Here is a 22977-nt window from a genome sequence, read left to right as displayed (position 1 = left end):
CCCTGCCCTGGTTGTAATATCACAGCTACAGAGGAAAAAAGTCTGGTGCATCAATTCTTTGTATCAAATATTCACACACACTTCTCCTCTCACAAAGCTGTCACTTCTCATTTGTAAAGAAGGTTAGAGTAAGTTATAATTAGTACTTGCTGCCCTGTCAACTAATTAAATGTAATAAAAAGCTTTCAGTGAGTTTAATGGTAACATGGTGTAATTACAGCTGAGTTTTGAATGCACAGAGCATGTATTATAGGTTTCAGTGTGTGCCCCCCACCTTCTATGACCTAAATTCTCAGGTTAAACCTATCATATGATTAGTGAGCAGGCACTGCCAAAGACAACCATTTCAGACCTAAATACAAGCCAACACCAATCCAGTCCTGTGCATCTTTAGAGGCACTACATCAGCCTCTGGGGGCAGGGGTGGAAGGAAGGAGGAGGAGAAACAGCCAGCCAGTTGCTTGCTTCCCCGTTCTTCCTCTTCCCTTAGGGAGGCACCCTTGCTCAAGTTCTCCCATCTACATGGCTCCCACTGCTCTCAGCCCTTTTCCTCCCTTTTGTAAAGAAAAACATGGCTGAGATTTCAAAGCCATTTCCAACCCCATCTCTTTGTCAGCTTGAGGGGCATCCTGGGTAGAGGGGTACCATGTGCAGCTGCCCTGTTTGCACATCTCTGGGGCTGGCTCCGTTCCTCAAGAAGCGGGAGTTACGCCATACAACCACCTGTTACCCAGGGGAGTAAGGAGGACTGCTTGAGAGGCCCAGGGCAGGGCAGAAGAGATGATGGAAACCATGTAATGCTCCAGCAGTTTGTTGACATAGTTCTTTACTCTCCTGTGTATTTGGAAGAGTTATGAACACGTTAAAAAAAAAAAAAAAAGTGAAGAGCCGAGCAGCCACACTTTAGATCAGCCAGGATAGTGGTAGTTACAGCTCTAGATAGTCAGTCGTTGTGCCTACTGCATTCTTCACACTTTCCCACTCCTCATTGCTTTCCATTGCCCACAAATATGTCAGGTAGGTACAAATAGTTCCCCACATAAAGACGTAATTCATTGAACAAAAATGTAGCCTAAGAGAACCAATTAAAATGATGAAAATCTTTAATTTTATTTAAGTATAATTGTACGGACACGTGTATATACAAATACAGATCTTATAGGGCAGGGATTTTGGGTGGGTTTTGTTGTGTTTTTTTTTTAACATTTTCTTTTAAGTTCATATAATGTAAGCATTTCAAAAACAGCACTCAATGAATAAGTGCAAAGAAACTGCAAAGCAGGGCAGTACAAGCACAGGACCACACTGAGCTGGACTTTCATACCCAGATGCATACACAATGAGTGTCTTCAATGGGGTGTCAAGAGTAAGCATGGAAAGCGGATTTCGCAGACTCATGGGTAACCTCCAACATGCCAGCATCTATTAAACTGTACAGACAATGGCAGCAAGCCTATTGTAGGGAGATTTGTCTCACATCCGAGAAGCTCGAGGGCGAATGCATGGGAAAAACGCAGTGATGCCAGACCAGAAACAGATCTGCCCATTCACAGCTCCAAATTAAAAAAGGAGGAGGGTGGGAGAGGAGGAAGGGCAGGAAGAGGGAAGAGAAGTGCGGATGGTTGTACATTAAAACTGGTGATTACAAAATCCAAGTGTAATGAAAGGAGGGGAAGAGTTAACACTCTAAGCCTCTGAAAGTGACTGAACAATTGCTCTCACAAGGCAATGGATGAAGTTCAGTTTTGAGGGTTAGGGCTGGGAATCAACAGGTACAAATACAACCATTTTCCTTCCACAATTATATAGGAAAGGAAACAATCTACTCATCTACTCTCAGTACCTCCCAAATGTCTTTCTAGTTTTTTTGGAACCAAGTACATACATATATCGCACATGACACTGGCAAGATCCTTTCTGGAAAAAACTATTAATGGAAACAAAACCAGAAGGAAAACAGGAACAAAAAAAAATAAAGAAAAAAGAAACAAACAAATAAAACAACAGAAGAGCTGTTATATCCCCAAAGCCTTTTTAGAAACAAACATGATACAAAAGAACAAAAACTAACACAGAAACCACAGGGCTCCAACATCAGACCTTTAAACACTGAGGACAAAACATTGATCATCAAAAGTCATGTTGTTCCAGGTCTTGACATTGTGAAGTCTTGCAATAGATGAACGATTTTCAAAGATGAGTCCTGTATGCTGCAGTGTCATGGCCACTTGTCTCTCAGTTCTCAGCCATGATCACACTTGATGCTTCAAAGCTCTGTCTTGTAATCAACGCATGATTTTAATATCCTGAAAGTCTATTGTTCTCACTTACAAAAGACATAAGAATCAAATTAATACTTTATTATCAAACACTATATACAACAGAGGTTGCTAATAATACAGAATTTAAAGAACATAGCTTTACTTGTCTTTCCTTCGCCATCCAAGTAAGTACAGTACAAAACAATATTCTAAACTAACACGAAATGTTACCTTGTCTATTAAAGGATACACAGTATCCACTAAACTGACTGATCCCTATTTCCCCTGCTTCACATTGCAGTGCACTTGGCATCCAGGAGTGCAGGTCATGGGGGTAAGCAAGCCACCCACCTAGGCTGAGGGAGAGTCGGTCCCTCAGATTCGCGCTGGGGCAGATAAAGGGGAAAGGAGAAGACATCTCCTGAATTTGCACCAACACCTGCATTTAAAGCGTCCAGAGATTTGCAACGCAACATGAAGCCCATCAGCACTTACGTACTTGGTATGACTGGGATTGCCTGATGCCACCGAGTATCAAACTGGAGAGTGTCTGGTACGCTCCCAGCCATGCCATGCCAGGCAGCACAGGGACCTGCCTCGCAGCTGCGTCACTCGTGTTGTTCCTCGTCTACTCTGTGATAAAACGAAGGGGTGAATTTCACCAGGAGTAACACTAGTGAAAAATCCTTTGCCATGGATAAATGTACGTCTTGAACTCCGACATCATTCAGAGACAAAGGATGAAAAATGAAGTCACCATTTCGACATTAAATTGGCGCTACTGGTATGACTGCCTGCAATTGCTATGAATCATTTTAATATGGTTACCTATCATGCAATATTATCTGTACTCTGGTTAATAGTCCATTTGATAAGGTGCATTTTGATTAAGCTCACCTCATCCAAAGCTTTTTAATTCCTACCACCAGGAAGTATTAGTGTGTCTACCAAGCACATCCACATTAAAGAGAGCAAAGTACCAGATAGCCTGTAATGAGATGACGACTTCCCTCACTGTTTAGACTGCGTATCTTTATTGTGTGCACTTCACGCCAGAGGAAATTTCCTACATTCCTTCTGTAAGCACAGGCCCTGTATTAATGACTGTGTTGTAGGATATCAGGCAAGCCCAGATCACAGTTTAGCATGCATAAACCTCCCCCTACATCTTAAATTTATTTCCCCCTTTCCTCCTTTTTTTGAATGGCGGGCTGCTTCAACTTCTGGAAAGCTTTTCTTCAGGAAAAACAATCAATCCCACGAAGTCCCATCCATTAATGGTATCACTCAGACTTCCTCTTCACGATTCATATAGAAAACCCTTGTTTTGCTTGAATACGCTCCAGGTTTTGTTTCGCATTTAACATAATTATCACAGTTTTTGTTAGAAAAGCTCTGTTTCAGTCTTGGTCTGATATTTCCCTGATTATGCTTAGCAGTCCAAATTTCATGGCAGCCTAGCCAAAAAATACCCCAAGGTGTGCACTTCCTGGCAAATGACTTTTTAAAGTTCTACTTAGCCAAGGCTCAGATTCCTTAAACAGGGTCACTCCTAATCCCATCAAACAAGACAGTCCCATTTCCTAATTGCATCAAGGGTTACCACTTCTCTCACATGTTTAAATAGGACAAGCATATATACTCACTCTCAGCATAAAGTATATCTAAATAATGTATTTTCTATTCTAGTGGATTTTTAAAAAAATATTTTGTTAAGTCTTTGGGAGCCCATCTAGTTTATCTCCGGCTGATAAACACGTTTCCTCTACTCTTCAAACTGTGCTGGAAGGGGAAAAGATTAAAAATCAACACTTGAATTCATATTTCACACTTCTTTTCTTTCCCGCCACCAAACAATGCTACTAGGCTGTCCTGGTTTCTTCTACATGTGGTTTATTCCCATGGTTGAGGAACTTGCAGGAGAGACAAATCAAGAGCACACTGGAGATCCTGTGTCCCAAACATGTTTCCTCTGGCCACTGATGTCCTCTCTTAGCATGTATTGACACCCAGAGCAGCATCCAAGGCTATCCGCTACTAAGTCAGCGCTGGGGAAGGTCACTTTATTCTCAAAAGTGCCTCTGCATTTCAAGAAAAAAATTGTAGCACCACGGTGATTTGTTTTAAAATAAAATAATCCGGTGTGCATTATCCCCTTAAAACGAAATAACAGAGGCACTCACACCCCCAGTGAAGTTTCCTAAATCTGACCTTGCCTGCTGTGTGCTAACATTCCTAAATACTAACTTCCTCCTCTCACCAAAGACAGCACGTCTACTCATGAGCACAAATTTTGCTGTCAAACATGTTTCAAGACAGTCCTATAAGAAACATCGTCTTTCCCTTTCAGGAGCCTGTTCATTTAGAAACTCCTGAAGGAAATGGTGTTATATTATATCTACTCTTAATATTTCCCCTCCAGTCCTGACATGGTGACACGATGCCTTGCATGATCATCTTACAGTGCTGAACGAGAAGGCATAAATATTGTATCAGAGAGAAAAACTCTCCCAGGCTTTCACTCACTTTCCTTATCCTTCACTGACTGCATCTGCCACTGTTCTTCCTTGTCCACATACAGATGACACAGTGAGCTAACAGAGGTGACTTCTTAAAGGAGAATGCAGAGGAAAATAAGAATCACTAGTGTCACTATTATAGTTTGGCATTTTCATTTGGAGTCCTTTTATTTATATGGAGGGGTTAAGAAAGTCACAGGGTAGGTAGGGATGGGTGCTGAAGCTAGTTATCCCCTTCAAAGTTTTGCTGAGTTCAGGCTAAAAGGGAGAAGAAAAGGGAAAAGGGAAAAATAACAATTTGACATCTGCAAAAACAATAAAGTCCCTTTCCTGGGATGAGCAGTTAGGTGGATCTTTGATGTTCCAAGACCCTGATATTTTCTGCGACAGGTTGCCGGAGCATACTGTGCTATAATATCAAAAGCATTGCCAGGAGGAACAATAGAGTTGCCAAAAGCCGGCTGGGTATCCTTGGTGTCTGTGCCGCGTTCTCACCACGGGATGGCTCGGCTGACTCATGTACGGTATCATCTGTTCAAACAGAAAGCATACATTCCAATGAGATTTTGCATCCTTAATAAACTCTCACTGAGCCGACAACTGTAAGTAGATTTCAGTGCCTTTATGAAATAGGGCAATGAACCTTGTGCTGTCATTGACTTTCACAAGCGTGTAATACCTCATTATGTAACCAACTTGGGGCCAAGTCCTGCATTTCTTACTGGCAAAACTCCCACTGAAGACCAGAGGAGCAGAAAGTAAGTCTGATTTCAGCAGATTGAGGAATGAAAGATTCCTCTTCTAATAAAACACTGTAGCTCTAGCTTTGGATGGCTCATTAGATAGCAATGTCAATAGGGAGGCAGCTAAATAAAAACACCTGATTTTCAAAAGGGCTTGAAGAAGAGTTGCACGTGCTCAGAATTAATTTCACAGTTAATCCCCTTACTGAGTTACAGATTTTGGCTTCTGGATTTGAAATGACAGCCTGTAAGCCCAAGCATATATTCCACTTCCACGCATAAAATTCCCACTGAAGTATACCACATCTGGAGATGCGCAGGGGATATAAGACCAATCTCCCTTTCTTGAAAAAGAATTTTAAAGGCTAACACATGACAATCTCCAATTTTATAGAACATACACTCCATCTGGAAAACCTCACAGGTAACAGGCTACCTTTTATGGTACACAAAATACAGATTTACATATACGGCTGCTAAAACTAATGAAAAAAAGAACCGGCTGAGATGGGAAAATATGCTTATGCATTAGTGGCAGGAGAGAACACAGTAGCAAATAATAAATTTATGATACCAAAAAAAGCCCTGTTTAGTTTTTATAAACTAAGATCAGCCTTAAAGCCACAGCTTGCAACATACAAAAAGGTAGGTAAAGTCAAATTCAACTTCAGTGTTCTTATAGGTGTGGTATTTTTCTCTGGAAAGCCCTCCATATCCCCATCTATCTAATTTGGATATTTTAAAAGTAATCTGTCTGAGGCTTGACGTAAAAAGTGAGCTCTGGGTTTGAATTTTCTTAGTACTAAATGAATGAAATAAGATAAACCTTTTTAGGAAGTGTGAAGTGGCCTCAAAATGTATTCCTAAGTTATTTTAGAGTGCCTAAGTTTCCACGAAAATTAATAGTATCTCACTACTTGGTGTAATAAGCTCCCCCATTTTATGAGAAATGTCGACATATCTATGATATATCTGTCTCGTAGCTCCCATCTCAACAAATTGCACTGCCAGGATTAAACTGGGTGAGAGCTGTGCAATTCCAATTAAAGGCACTAAGGGAAACAGGAGTCAGGACACTGGGATCACCATGCCGCTCCAGCGTGGAGCCTTTCACGTTACTTGGCTTTAGCTGGAAACAAGCTCCCTTCCCTTCATACCCTTGACACCCAGCACACATGCAGGTAGAGCACTTAGCATAATTTAGGTTAATAGGCTCTTCAGGCCCAGTTTGGTTACACAGCAAGAGGCACAGTAAACTGGATTAGCAATTTTTCACATTTTTGTCTAGCACTAAATGATGCTACAATCGCTTCAGGCTTATCAACAGGTGATGCCCAAGGCAAGAGTATGAAAAGCAAGCACTGATCAGCCATAAATAAGTTCACATTAATAAGAAAGGGATACCATCAGATCAAAGTCCCACTGATGTCAGTAGGAAAGACGGGTCGGAATGACTTTGGTTACAGCTCCTTACCATGTATGTCAGGGAGACCCTCCCAGGCACTCTGGCCCTGAACAAGGCCTTAATATTTTTCCTCAAGAATTATTCCGAAGGAATCTGAAAATTTCAGTGAATGCTGGCTACTGAAAAGTTCCAGTTCCAGTGGCTGTCAGTACCAAAAGCTGTTTCATATTCCGCTTCCAGGGCAGGGGGGTTGGAACTAGATGATCTTTAAGGTCTCTTCCAACCTGAACCATTCTGATTCTATGGTTCTGAGTTAGTTACACTCTTGTACTTTGGTGACACTGCAATGAGAATAAAGTACTTCCCAAGAGCAGCTTCACAATCAAATCATACTCTAAGAAGTTACAGGGAAAAAATATTCCTGTTCTGTCACCACTACGTCCTTCATATATTTAGTCAGCTCTTCCCGATTTGGAAATGTTTACTCACTGCTGATGAACTAAAACTACAGAGGAGAATGATGTGCACTACCTTCTACCTCTTGCATCATCAATAGAATTGCAAATAAGTCTGAATTTGCAACACTGAATGTCAACAGTTTTGTCCTAATTACATCCGTGAGTCAGCACTAAAACACAATAGGGCAGAACTAGAGTAGAGCAGTAATAAATCCTCATTCTCTTTGACTATCAGATACTGCCATGACTGGAACGCTGGCTACTGCTAAAAACCCTCAACAAAAAAGCCCTAAACTAAAAAGATTACTTCTCTTAGATGAAAAATATGGAGATCTTCTATGATGTCATTTTTATAAAGCCATCCTTCACAAGAATTAATTTTCATGTAACATTAAGGGGTTCCTTTCAAGAAACCATCTGGGTTTTCTGTCAATGCAGTCCCAAGGTTTCTGCACTCATATAGTTAGAGCACGATTCATCTGTGGTTCTCAAAATCACTTTACAAATATGATTTTCCTTGGAGGTGCAGAGTTATAACACTGCACAATCTTTAATGCTAGGGGAAAAGGATTTCTTTTATTTTAAACACTGAAGGCAAGTGATGAAGAGGACAAAATTCCTGAGTAAAATCTGTAAGGTCATTGCTAAAGACTGGGAACACCAGCAGTAATTAGAAAAAACTATTTTGACAGCCATGAATTTTCCAGATCACATAGCTTTATATCATATGCTTCAGGTATAAGTTTTCCAGATACGCACAGCTGCCATTTTTGTTTAGGGACTTTTAATTTTTATTATTAAGGAGGAAGAGAAGGGGAGGACAGGAATAGGGTCAATTTCTTTCACCACTTCTGAAACAAGTGGGATCTCTCTCGACCAGTTTCCTACAAATTCCTGAACAAAACCAGTGAAATTATAAGGGTTCAAAAGTCACACAAATGCTGATTTTTGAAAGAAATGTGAGAGCAAGTAATCTGCTGAACATGATCCTCCTGCCTCCCAATTCTTCTGTCTACTGTGGAAGAAGACAGTGGCAGGCTAGGGGAGAGCAAAGAAGCAGAAGATGCACGTCAGAGGCAGGTAAATTAGTACACCACACAGATCACATGCAGTAAGATCCACCCAGGCAGCGGCAAGTCTAACAGACCAATAACAGAAAAGCATGACAGCAGTCGGCAGATCGGGGAATGACTATCTAATGGTGACTGGTCCAAATAATAATGCAAATATACACTGATGTCAGGAGTGGGAACTTTTCAGTACCAAACCTTCTCGTTAAAGCTATTACTTTCCTCCTGATAACACAAACAGCGTTTCTTCTTAGACTGCAGGATGTTCTTTGTACGATTTTGGTTCCCTGGTTTGCCTGCTGCTTTCTAATGATATGCTTTTGTGATGGTGCTAGTTAGGTATAGCCATTCAATGGGAAGTGAACAGCACTGCTGGAAAAGAATGCTCAGCAAGTTCACTAAAATGAGGCATTTATTGCTTAGATGATCTCTTTTGCAAACCAGTAACAGGAGAAACACACATTAATTAGCATAAAGAAGTGCATTGAGTTCCTAGATTCATAGGCTACCTAGAGGTAGCAAAAGATCATCCTAATGCCTTCTCTGGAAGAATGCTGTTAATAAAGGTACAAATGTAGCTAATGAAAATGCACTCTCCTTGCATTTAGATTTGCTTAGAGAACATTTTTGATTCTCAAAACCAGAATTTTTAGGAGAGTTCTGAAAGTCCTCTTAAAGAAAAATAATAAAATCTCTTGTGTATCCATAGGTAAATCATTCAAACTGGATAACATGTGAAAGCCTTATTTATAATTATGTATAAATAATGACTTTTATTTAAATGAACTGCAAATAACAAAGAGCAAAAAAAATGGTATGTTGCTTCATATCAAAGGGCAAGTCTTTGTCAAATAGCATAAGAGTAACAAAAAAAAAAAGAAAAAAAAGATCTTGGTAATCTGGTCCTTAGGGTATGTACTAAATGGTATGTGAGTAATTCTCTTCTGGTATAATTTGGTTATTTAACTGTATATTTTAATTATTGATGCTTGAATACAACCACGTGTGAGCAGTGTGTAGGTACTATACATTGTGTAGGTAATACTGCTATTGCAAATACTTTTCCTAGATATCCACTTAATTTTAATGTCATGAGCCATCCCATTGAAGCTGGCGGGATTACTCACACCCCTAGAAGTAAACATGCTTCTATCTGTCATAAACCTGAGCCATACGAACAATACGCATGCACTTTCTACACAGAGACACATCCGCTTGACTGATGGTGAAGGTTAACATAACTTTGCCCTGGGCAGATGAGGGGCTTTATCATAGCAAGCATTATTCTTATTCTTAAGGCAGTGTTTTGCAAAAAAAGACAGAAAACCCCACCAAAACTTAAATCTGCTTCATTAAAAAGAGGAGAGGAATTTATACATATCAGAGTGTGTGCACGTATGTAAAAATGATACATTGCCTAACGAAATACAAATGTATATAATTTTAAAGGACTAATTTCTTTCTTAAACACTGGCAGTTGCATGCCTGTGTCATGCACCAGCATTAAACAAGAAGTGGTTCTGCTTTTCTGAAAGTCTTCTGAAACCACATAATACATGAAGTGTGCCCATTGACTTTATTTCTAAAACTTTGGGCCCATTTAGTAAATAGAGTGTTTTGCCAACATGCTGGGTGTTTGGCTTGGATGGGCCAGTGACTTCAGAATACTGGTGAAAATTTTACACTGGCACACAGCATATTTTATTAAACCACATCACCCAAAAAGGAAATAAAGCAACATTTTTCCTCCCCTGCATTAAATAAGGATATAGGAAATATACCATAAGCGATATTAGCACTGCTAGAAATGTGCAAAAGCAGAGCAGTTGTACCATGCAAAGCATGCAGAGAGAAGAGGAAAAAAAGTACTGAAGCACCAGAGGGACACACGCATTTGTTAAAAGAGATTCTCTAAGCATACTAACCTGCTGGTTCTAATGAATTTTCTACTTTGTCGTTAACATCGAAAACACGATCATGAACACCTATAGTTTTCATACAGCTGTCTATAATAAAAATAGAGATAACAGCCAAATATGTTAGTGAGACACCCTTGAACTCCCCACTTTCCTTTTTTTCTCTTTTTTTTCTCTCTATTTACTATATAATTAAGCATATTTATATTTAAAATCTGTGGCACTTGTCCAAATGCCAGTATAGTCTTCCATTTGTACAACAGTTTAAGAAACAACAAGTTAGCAACTGCCATGTAATTAAAGCTTTATGAAAAATGACAAGAAAATACGATGAAAATCATAACACAAATGTTGCTGTACAGAACAGATACACAAGATTTAACAGTAAAAAAAACCCAAAAGATTTACCGCTGTTTACTAGACCACACAGTAAAGCATGCGCTACAAAGCCACCCTTGAAAGCTTAATCTGAAGAACTTACTTGCTGGCCGCACAAAGACCTTAAGCTTTAGACAGGATCTCCTTCCGTTATCTGGGATCGCAGAAGCTGTACATGGGGAAGAAGGAAAAGACAAGTGGAAGAGTAAGAGAGTGAAAATGCAAATCATCTTTTGTGCTAAAATAAAATATCCTTTATCTTCCCTTCATCTGAAGGGCTGGACACATTTCAGCTTCTGCTTCTAAGGACTTCAAGTGTACAAAGTAGCTTGATTATGCAAAAGCAGGGAAAGAACTGCAGATTTTATTCTAAACCCCTTTTTGATTATTTTACATGGAAGAAGCGAAGCACATGGTATTTTCAATGTTTCATTATCTCCTTTCACCTTTCCACACCGTTTTCTCAAGAGGTTGCTTCATATGGTTTCTGCTGTAATGCAGGTGTCTACTCTGAAAAATTACACTTCAGAGTAATTAAGACCATTTACAGAAAAGCCAGCCTTGAAATGCTAGGCCATAGGCCTCAGCAACCCCAAAACAGATGAAGAAACAAAATGACACTGAAGGTGACAATGCTAAAAATAGGACTATGTATATACTCCCACAAAAGCAGAAATGCACAGCATTAAATTTTACAGCAAAGTCAGCCTCCATATGCTCCAGCACATCCACCTTTGCTGAGAAAATACTTATCTTGCATCAGTCAAAACATGATTCCCCATGTTACACGACTAAAAAAACAAAAACAGCTTACTCCTCCTTTCTGCCCTCCCTCATCATTTCCCATTCAAAGTATTTCATTTTAAGAGTACTTACTGTATTAGGAGAAAAAAAAAAGTAAGTGGAAACAACATGTCTAGCACTAATGCAAAAGATCATACACATAAGCCTAGTGTCAGCACCTACTTATTTCCCAGGAACAAGTGCTGCTGTGAAAACTTCCTTTCTAGAAGTGCTCTTGCCTCAAAATACACGATCATAGGGAAATACACCTGCCTCTCACCACAGACCAGACTTCCTAGTGTATTGTCGGCCAATCTGAACACACTGGTATCTTTCATAAATGTCTGCAATTTTGAAATTGCACACCGGCCTGCAGTTCAACATGCATTCTGGCAACTAAGCAACTTGACTTGGGCATGCAGATTTTCACTTGTGAAAGACCATTCACACACGCATTTATTCTCGCCCTTGCAAAAACCCTCAAAAGCTAGAGCTGAAAAATATTGACCGAAGCACTGCAAAGTAATTTTTATTTCATTGCATCGTCTCCCCCATCATTCAAAAAACTACATACCAGGGCAGAACAAGTTGCCTTTTGCAGAAAATAGCAACTATTGGAAGCTGTCTTGATTTTAAAAGGATGATTGGGCTGGGAAGATGTTAGTTTGTTCTGTTTATCAACTGTTTCATCCAGTTTTATTACTTCTGTCCCCGTTTGTGACAAATAACTAAAATGATTTATACACAAACATATGAATGCACACTCTTTGTCTTCATGCTAAGCTCACATTTGAAAGGCTCCTCAACTAACATGAAATAAATTCCCTTAGTCTTTGATGATGTGTTTCCAAGCAGGCATCATCTTTTTCCTGGAAGAACTTACCAAGAGGAACTAGCAAATTCAGTACAAACACAAAAAAGGAGCAAAGTAAAGAGTCCAATACAGCTAATGCTGTGGTTCTGCACCTGTTGGGAAGTCCTTGAAAAATTGTTTCCCTCTTTTAATCAAAAGACAAAAGTGTGTAGAAATGATGCTCTCCCCTTCTCAATGACAAGCACTTAAGAAGTGTTAACAGCTGGCTTTGCCATAGGCTCTTACTAAATCAAAGTCAGAAAAACTCCCTCTACTGACATTTCCAGTAACTGGTGTGTTATTTAGGGCACAATATTTGCACTCTGTGGTTATATTCAGGAAATTGTGTCCTTTCTGTGGCCCTCATTGAATATATGCAACTGGCTAAATGCTTTGCTCAGACTAAACAGACACTTGTGGATTTCTCAAAAGATAAGAATTCTATAGTCATTACCACACTACCAGCATAAAGGTGAAAATAGTATTTCCAACGTTAGCCAAAATAGAGTCGCTACAGTAATTTTAGAACTAACGGATTTTTCCTGCTCAGAAATCATTTCAGAAGTGGATCATGACATACATTTATTTATAGGCAATTTTTAGCTTTGATGCTTACATGCTGTTGCTTATGTCCAAAAACAAGCACATTTTGCTCACTGATGTTTATTACAATACTCTGTTAGTCAGTGACTAACTACGATACCACTGACTAGCTAGGATAGCTAGGAGCTAATAATATTCTATCTGGAAAAAACAGAAAATTAATCCTTTGTGCATATGAAGTGTATAGAGCTACGCAATATTTGCACACATTTAAGAGCAAACAACAGCTAGTGACTGGCCATGTTCTTTGGAGAAAAATATTAAAACCCATTCCCTGCTTAAGTCTTTTTTTTCCAGCAGTGTGGTGTTTGCAACTATAGACTATATCATGAACTGCAATCCTACTGCAGCCATAGCAGTTGCATTTAAATCATCATCACACAAACTGATGCAGTTTCAGCGATAAGTATGAAAAAGTGCCTTTTTCCTTTCCAGGCAAATTATGTACTGTCAATGTTTGCAGTAAACCCAGAAAGCTTCCTCTTCAATTAGTGTTTTACTGCTTCAGAAGAAATAATAATGAATAAAAAAACAATAATCAAGTGACATACTGTTCCAGTCTCGCATCTGCCTCAACAACCAAGACTAAGGTGATGAAGGGATACAACGAAAGAGGTTGCTCTTTGGCCTTCCTGAGAAATTAAGAACTATGTAGCAAGTTGGATGACTGCAATAATTTTTTTTTCCCTTTCTTTCTTCTTCTCCCTCCTTCTCCCTTCCCTTTTTCATCTTAAAAGAAAAACCACTGACCAATTGCAGTTTTTTGCCTTAAGACCTGTATCACCCACAGGGAAGAGTCAGGTTGGCTCACATCATCTGTCTTCCTCTCACACACATTGCAGAAAGTTTGGCAGTTTGCTCTCTTCTCTGTCTTCTTTATTCTGCAATATTTTCACTAGTATCCTATGAAAACTCTACCTGTTGAATTAAGATGTCCAGGATATGATGGCAACAACTGGGATTTCTTTTTTCCCCTCTTTCAGCAACAAGCTCCAGATATTTTTTCTCTGAATATTAGGCACACCACACTTGCTCTCTACTAGAGATTACTTCTACTCATTAAATCTGGGGGTTTTTTTTGTAAGTTAATGCTTCAAAGCTGAACTCAAGTTGAAGTCCTTTTTTTCCTTCATTAAAGTAGCTTTAATGGCAAACTCTTGCTGAAGAGGACAAAACTCCAAGTCAGGGTGACATGGTTGACAGCACTTAACTAACAGCTGCAAAGAAACACTAAATGACCAAGGCAACATAGTAAAAGAATAAATGGCACATATTAACATTTACTAAGAATAAATGCTAAATATGCTTTTTCTGCTGCAGAAGTAATTCTGCAGCTAGGACCTACAAGCTGAGGCTTGCATGAAAAAATTCTGTGATCAGGTTGAATCAAAAATCTCCTATCAAACTGACTGTAACTGGAGAAACACAAGTCTTAGCTTCAGGACCTAGGGCTAGGAAAGAGCAAAGTGTTAGCAGAAGGAAGTTCAGTGGTTTTACAGGTGTTTTACTTTCCAGGAAAGGTGGGTTTCCAAAGCAGCAGAGTCTGGCAAACTCCCCAACATTCTCTTGCATGCTTGCAAGAGAGCAAATCTGGTGAACTCTGGAAAGGAGAAAGAGAACTGCTCTTCGTCAGTTGGGATCTGTTAAAGTTGTTTCCCAGGCAAACTATTGCTGTTGTTGCTACATTCCACTGAAATTAGCTATAATATAGGAAAAGATGTCCTTTCTAGGTGGTACAAAGAGAAATTTCATTCTCTGTTCTGCACAAAACCAGGTGAGCCCCTAAGGCTTTGGTATAAGGCTTTTCTATTCGCCCATTTTAAAGGTGATATTAGCTATAAAATAGAGGCCAGTTCTGAGAGCAGGAAGCCTCTGATGCTAATGGAACCTGTCCCAAGCAACACTTTCCATTTCAAAAGCTGAAATTCCCAAGGAAAAAAAAAAGGCAATTGAAAGCTTGCTGAACAACAAAAAGAAACCTTTGAAAAAAAGACCCCTTATATGAAGTAAAAGAGGTTATATCCTCTGTTTGCCATGAATGATATTAGAATAGAAAAGGTCTGACTGGTTTAGTTTGTGTCAGGAAGAATTACAATGAAAAACAGAAGAGGAACTCTGCAGTGGTGCTAGTTCCTATGTTTCATTACAATTCCTATGATACTTCACTCTTCCCCCTGCCCTACCTCACCTTTACCAGCAACTTCATAACAATCTCCTGGGTCTCTCTTTTAAACAACGTATTTTGTTTGGTTGGTTACACAAAGACTTGGGGTTAGAAGGAAGCGCACACTAAAATCCCTCTGAAATCACAAGACATATGAAAACACCTCCATGTTTATAAAAATAACTGGTTTGGTCTCTTAATTTTTTTTTAATAGGAAAATTCCACAATTCAGAAGAAATTCAAGTCATGATCTCTGTATTCTTGAGATGAAAATTCCATCTCCGTTAGTTGAACTAGAAAAAAAAATAAAATGCAATGAAGCACTGCACATAGGACTAGATCCAAGCTGGATCCAAAAATGGCCCATAAAGACAAATTAGATGAGAAAATTTCTCTTCTCTGAACATTTCTGGTTACCATTTTTATACCCTGTAAGGAAAGGAAAGAGAGTAAAAAAAAAATCATTCTCTCCTCCTCCTCCTATGAGCCAAACCATAAATATTTCAGTATTTGCTAGCTATATTTAAATATTGAAAAAAAATAATAATCCAGCTCCCTTCATCCCACTCCTAAGCAGTCCTCTGCTAGAAAACACATGGTACATTATTAATATATTAGATATAAATAACAGGTTAGGTCCTTCCTCAGCCTGATAAGGCTTAGCTGAGTTCTTCAATGACTGCAGGAAGCCACGGATAGAGAATGAAAAGTAACATACACAGCAAACGATGCAAGTTTTTCTTCCCCAACCAGTTGAATTTACTATGTTAAATCCCAAAGACTACTTAAAGGAGTCATCAAAATATGGGCCGATCAACCTACAAAGCTAATTAAAAAGTATATGTACAAAAAATAAAAGGTATTAAAATTTCAAAAGTAACTTGGTTATCAGGACCTGCTAGCCATGTGACAAAAGCCGTAATTAAGTATTTCCTTTCCTGAGACAGGCAGCAGTTTGGCTGGCAACTGAGGCTCAGTTTCTAACCTAAGAGCAAGTTATTGGGATGCCACATATAAAAAGGGTCTCCACCATCCTATTTATTGTTATTCACATGTAATCAGTGGTTTTCTCTGCTTGCCTCCTCACTCATTCTTAGCTTTCTAATCACAGCATTGTTTCCTAAAACGCAAGTTCCGATATAGAAAAAAAAAAAATCACAAATGCAATTCAAATCGTCATTTAGCGCTACAAATATATTTCATATTCAAGGCAAAATCCACTGTGAGCCCTATTAGACAGCAAAACCAGAACCGTTCACTGTACAAACTCCGTTTATCTAAGTCACTCAGACGGCACCTTTGTTTCAGAGCAGGGGGACAACGGTAAAGAAGCATCCTTTCCTTATGCAGAAACCCACCACCCACCACCATGTCTCCTCATGGTCCTGGTATAACATACTGCAGATACTCTGCAGATGATAATTCTCTTACTATTTTGTATTTCAAGTTTCTATTACCAGTTCACTTGGAGTATTCTCTGAAGGATTATAAAGTAGTGTTCACGAAACACTGTGGAGACAAGTCTGTTCTCACTATTTTTTTGAAAACTGCGATGAATGTTTTCTTCTGCTCTCTTCTAAGATGTCCAGCAAACAGGGTCTGAGAAATCACACCAAGATCTCACTTCAGTTCATTGCAGATATACTACTACCTGCACCCTTTGTGTGTTACACAAATTCTGGCACTGACAAGTGCACCCCAACCATAAGCACTGAACAGAAGTATTGGTTCAGACTGGGAAGCCAATGGAGAATTAATCCTCCCAGGCACACTAAATCGAGATGGCACATGCATAGAGCTGGAATAAACACCTAACACTTATTGCCCAGTCAAATGGGTTGCATGTGTAACTTCTGTAATCACTTGGAGAAACACCACAAAGAGAGAACCTGCAGCAACCCCATACGCAGGGCGCAGCGTGTTGCAAATCAGAAACTCATGTTTACGCAGTCCTTCCACTCTCTTGGTCCTGTAAGTTAAAGACAATCTTTTCAGGAGAAAATATTTATAGCTGAGATTTGCCTTTAGCCCTTTCAGGAACAATACCACTCCCATTAGTCAAATCCAATATCCAGGTAACGTTATACAACCTGCAAAACATAATTCCACCAACCTGAACTGTTTTAGCATCCAATATCCTGTGTCAGCTACAGAGCTTTAGAAAGTTTTATTTTTAAGAACAGTCATCTGCTTCTTTCTTTGTAAAGAAATGAGTATGTGTGAGAGCATTAAAAATGCAGTTTTCCATTATGTTTGCCACAGGCAATATTTCTCAATTTGTGCAAGTCAAAAGAAAAAATAGCCTATTAGTTGTTGGAAGAGCTGAGCCTTTCCCCTGTAGGTTTTCATGTGATTTACCATACAACACAAATGTATGCAAATTAGCAAGGTAAATGCAGAATTAGTTATTAATATTCTTCTCACAGTTTAGATTGAAAAAAGTTACAAATTAGCATAAAGAGTACAACTGAAAAAGTCAGGTAGAATTTAATGAATTAATAAAACACTCCTTACATGAAGTAAGACCCCTATCTAAGGACAGCAAAGGGGTCTTCAAAATTATTAATCAAAAAAGAGGCTACCTGAAAGGATCTACCTTTCATTTTTTCCTTTTAAGTGTTAAAACAAAAAATTAAAAGTAGATAAATACTGGTCCTATGGAAATCCCAGCTTTCACCAATACCTGAGTTTAGTTTAAAAAAGAGTCTTTGCATGTCTGCTCTCTCATTCCAATATATCAGCAAAAGTTTTGTCTTGGTAGCATAAACACAACTCCATTTTGAGCGAATTAAAATATCGAATGACTTACTTACTCATTTTTCATACCTAATAATTAGGCACGCTTACCTCAGTAAAAAAAAAAAAAACCTAAAAAAAAAAGTGCCTAGACTTATTTGTACCTTTGCTATTGCCGAGTCTACCATCTCGCTGTATTTAGTCATCACCGCGATGACATCACCAAAAGAAATTACTCACCAAGTTAAAGTCTCAGAAATCTCAAGCCAACAGAGAGAGAGAGAATCTCGTCTGGTAAACCACCTCATCTAGGACTGCCAACACCACTTGAAAATTAAGAAAAATATATCTAACAAGTAAAATAAATAAATAAGCAATCAAAGAAACAGATGCAAGGTCACAGCTAATACTGCCTGTGCCTCAATACAGGCAAAGTACTATGGGTACTAGTATTTCCAAATGACGTTTTAAAATCCACAGTATTAAAAGGCTCCTAATGCAAAAGCATATTTTGCTTTACTCCGGCATGTTCAACTATATCTGTACGAAGTGAAGGTAAAAACAATCATATTGTATTTCTGTACTCATCTCTGTGTGTGTGTACATACGTGCCTACACACGTACACAGACTTACATTCTGTACTTCATGCAAAATAGGTGTCACAAACTGCACAGCAACGGAGAAAAAGACTTGATAAAAGCTGTGTGCACAAGCAGCTGATTGTGAAATACCGCTTTTATTTCCTAATGTCTTATATCTAGTTTTCATTAGCTTTGCACTGTGCAAAAACACTAGATTACTATGGCCCATCTCACAAGTGACTCTATTTCACAGATCCCCTAAAAATAGCCTAGTAAATGGAAATGACTTGCCAGACAAATGCTATTTTAGTGAGAGCTCTTGGAAGAAAGTAATACACAGTTACTGTTTCTGCATTAGCAGTTACTGCTGAATTAACCGTCCCATTGCAAATGCTCGGCCAGGAAGAATATAATTTTTCTTGCAGTTTCTAATCCACTCCGGTTTATACATCTGGTTGAAGTCTGCATGGATTGCAAGTAGGTTTCATACCAAAGTCATATAAAACAAAACCAAATTGTTTATGATAATAGATGTAAAACATGGACTTCGAGTTTAATTAAGCCATTTGTCCACTATTTCCTCTTAGCATGGTTTATCTGCTCTGGAGGATGATTTAATGACAAGACCTCTCTGTTGTTGGCCTGGCTGGTGTACTGGAGTCAGACTTTTTTAGTGCAGAACACCAAAGCATCCCAAAGCCCAGTCCTTCACGGCGCTGGGCACCTCCAGAGGTGAGCAGCTGCTGAGGGCTCACACGAGGCAGACAGCATCGCTTTTGGATCCAGTCCAAAGGTTTATTACAGTCATACTGTTATCATCTGTCCTCCCAAGTTGCCAAGTCCAGTTGAGTTCAGGAAAACACAAAATCACCTCGGTGCAGGGCAGCCTGTACCCTTCACACCTTCAGGAGAAAACAAAGCAGACATTTCAGCTGCAGAAAAAAACCAACCCTGTCTGAGCTGCTCCTATGAACCAAGCCCTCAACCAAGACGAGAACCAAGTTCAGCTGTTCTTTGCAAAGACCTTTTTTTTTTTTTCCATAAAAGAAAAGAACAGTTACGTTTGTTTATGAACCAGTGCAAAGCTGTCATCTAACTGCAACCTGAGCTTCCCAGAGAATCAGTCTTGCCTCTATGGTGTTTCTTCTCATTAAAAAACAGACAAAGCTTAGCTGCAAATACATGAAAGGCATATGCTACTTTGAATGGACTTCTTGTTGTACGTAAACTCATGTGAAATATAAGGAGGTATAGATGAGTAGATCATATAGTTGCTCACACATGAAATATCTGCAGGCTTTCTCTCATATACGCAGGTTTCTCTTTCATAAATGCAAACTGTATTACATACCATAAAATAAGGGCTAACATTTCTGCACTAGCACAATACAAATGACTGATGTCATACTTTTCTATTGCAAAAAACCAACACTTATTAACTAGAATGAAATAAAAACCTCAGATCTCATTACTGTTTTCAGTGGCATTAACAAAACCAAATACAGTTATTGTACAACATTAAGACTGTATTAGAGTAAATTGCTAATAAAACAAGTTAATACTATCAAATAGAGCACTTAAAGAAAAATATATCCTCCTCATACTTTTCATAAGCACTTTTGTACTTTGATTTTCCCTTGGTATCACTAGAAATAAAATGTTTTTCTTCAAGCAGGCTATCCATTTTGCTAATTTCCATCTCTAAGAACTAGACATAAGTAAATCCTTTGAAGAGACATTATAGTCTTGTTAGTAATGACCTTCTCTTTTTGATCTTTAAAGCAACATGTTCACCCACATGGAATTTGTGGGTATTGTATCATGTTACTAAACCTCATATATTTTAATGGACTTCATATTATCCATGTCTAGCTTTACCACTGCTGACACTATAATTAAAGCATAGAGAAGCATTCCATTCTCCTCCATCTTCATGGGCTTGCCACTACTTTTAAAATATTTAGAAACATTTCTAGCTTCCTATGCTATGCTTGAAAATTCTGTCAGTTTATAAAAATACAGAAGTAATTATAAATGTTGTATTGTGCTAGGAGTGTGACATGTACATAGACACAAAAAGTTGCTTCTGCTGACTCACCCAAGCAAAGCAACAAAATATCTTGTTTATGTCTTGTGGAGGAGGGAGAAGATGTAAAGGCAGGAAAAGATCTTCAAGAAGCTGCCTTAGGACAGGGGAAATTTAGAAAACAAGCACAGACTGAGGGCAAACAGTAAAAATAATGTGAGTTTGAATGTGTTTGAGTGCACATGCACACCCAAAGTTTGCAAACACACTGCTTAGAGAGAATACCATTGCTCCAAAGATTTCTGAAGGGCTTTTTCTCTTGGCACAGTTCTAATAGCACCTTGGCACAGCCTTCACAAAAAACGCCTGTATGCGCTAACACAGATAAATCCAAATTTGTGCAGGATGGAAACCAGATATGAAATTGAAAAGCTAAAGTTTGTAAAACACACGACAGTCCACTGTAACTCAAGTTCTGATTCTGACAAGTAAAGATTCTCAGGGCAGAGACCTTCTGTTTTGTTACACCTACTACGGCAGTGTCCCAGGCCATGACCGAGTAGAAAACGAACACAGTAACAGATGCCAGAACTATAATAATGACAGTACATCTTTATCAGGTGAATTCCCAGTTTGCTCAAGTCCTGCAGAGGGACTATTGAACCTTCAATCACTCCACCATACGAGTCAGAATTTTTTCTTCAGTTCTTAAGAAGGGTTTCCTTAACCCTTCAATTTGTCAGCTTTACTATGAAAAATTCTGGATTACATCAGGCTGAAGTTTTCTCTTTAACCAAAATTTGTCCAGTGTATCAGGTGATAGAAGTTTTATTTAAACTTCTAGATCTCTGCTTTTTTCTTTCACTTGACTAGTTTGTGTTCAGTGCCACAGGTTGCACTCGTGCTTTGAAATCTGTATTTCAAAAAAGCCAACCTATATGTGAGAATAGCCTCAGCCTCATCAAGAACTTCTGCCTTGTCAGGAATTTGACATGTCTCACCTATGCCAGAAAAGGACTGTAGACTGTCGTAACTATGACTGTGGGAAAGTCTAAAACACCCACGGGATAGCTAACCTTTCATTTTACTCTGCCACAAATTATTTCCTTCTGCGCGTTTTTTTTTTTAGGTTAATGTATACCACAGGATGTTTAGCCCTATTTCCAGTGATCATTCCCAGATGAACTCAAAATTAGATATATATGTGTATGCTTTTCCATAAGTGGGACTCAAAAGCCCTGGTTGTTTGGAAACCATTTCTTAAAAGCAATGAATACTGCATCAGACTGTTGAAACTCACAGGTACTTCTCGAGCTTTTTTCTTCCTGAATGCTGTAACAATTGTTCCCTCAGAACTGAAGCATTTCTCCACCTCTCTTCCAGAGACGTCCCTGTTTCACACTAACAGTCTTTCCAAGCAGATTTGGAAATTCTCATCTCTCTTTTCCACCCGCTATTTTCTGATCTAAGCAAGCACCTCCCCACTGCAAGCTTGCTCCTCTATTTTTTACACGTTAATCAGTTAAGGAAGTCGCGTAACCAAGCTGTGAGCAGCTTCTAGTGGTGCTTCCCATGTGTATCTAAGATCAGACATATGGAAAACAATATGGGATAACACAAAACCACTTACTTGAAACTTCCTTGCTGACGCATATTTCACTTCAAAAGAGATGGACAAAAACTCTGCCAAATTAATTTCTCTCAACCACAAAGTATCCTTCACAGCTCGATTTAAGCGCCTCTAACCTAATGTGATGTCTCCGCTCCCCAGCGGGTGGAGATCTGAAGCCTGGTCATACTGAAGCAACCCTGACAGTGAAGTGCACACTCCCTGTCCCACATTCTGTAACCATGAAGGGCTACTTCCATGTGTATCTCAGGTCCTGGCTAGTCCATATCAACAAACATCTGCAGTGGAATATAGTTCTGGCAGCTGTGCAGAGCTGCATGACAGTGCGCATCAGACGCTTCTTTCCTCTCATGTCTGAAAGATCGTTCAGAGTACTGAGTTTCTCCGAAGAAGCCCGGGTACACCCTCATTTACCTTTGTTAGGAAAAGAGTCACTTGAAATGCATGTGTTTTCTCCTTGAGTTACTGCAGCAAAACATGCAGCACTCAAAAAAACTCCCAACCAACCAGCCAACAAAACCCAGTCTGAGACTAAATCTCTCACTTTGGGGTGGGGGGAAGCATCAGATCTGCAAATAGGTGTGTACTGTTTGATCTGGAGCCTTAAACAAGCAGGGCAGTGGACGCTTTCACACACATCTATGAATTATACAATACGGTATTGTCTGGCTGGAAGGCCAAAAAAAACCCCCCGAGCATGCCTACACGGATGCTGCAGTGCCAGCTAAGGCAGGCTATGCGTGCCTGCTGCTCGCCCATCCCGCTCCCACAGCTGCCCCAGGCACCAACCGTCCTGGAACACGGAGACACATGGGGTCCAGCACGCCCCAGCAGGACTTCCAGCCATGAC

The 22977-nt window shown here is 39.3% G+C and overlaps 1 protein-coding gene across 2 annotated transcripts in view; it reads right to left on the bottom strand.

The window, feature by feature from the left end:
* Positions 1 to 1119: 1119 nt before the first annotated feature.
* The window catches only part of EFNA5 (ephrin A5), a 211704-nt gene continuing 189846 nt past the window's right edge, over positions 1120 to 22977 (bottom strand). For both annotated transcript variants that reach the window (XM_063320489.1, XM_063320488.1), the window contains 3 exons: positions 10854 to 10919; positions 10382 to 10462; positions 1120 to 5311 (listed from right to left, as the gene is read on the bottom strand). In XM_063320489.1, coding sequence (XP_063176559.1) covers positions 5190 to 5311; positions 10382 to 10462; positions 10854 to 10919 — 269 coding nt within the window. In that variant the 3' untranslated portion in view covers positions 1120 to 5189. The remainder of the gene's footprint in view (positions 5312 to 10381; positions 10463 to 10853; positions 10920 to 22977) is intronic.

The sequence above is a fragment of the Chroicocephalus ridibundus genome, chromosome Z, assembly GCF_963924245.1.
Source record: "Chroicocephalus ridibundus chromosome Z, bChrRid1.1, whole genome shotgun sequence".
NCBI lineage: Eukaryota > Metazoa > Chordata > Aves > Charadriiformes > Laridae > Chroicocephalus > Chroicocephalus ridibundus.
The sequence above is the reverse complement of the archived record's forward strand: the minus strand, read 5'-3'. Positions and strand labels throughout refer to the sequence as shown.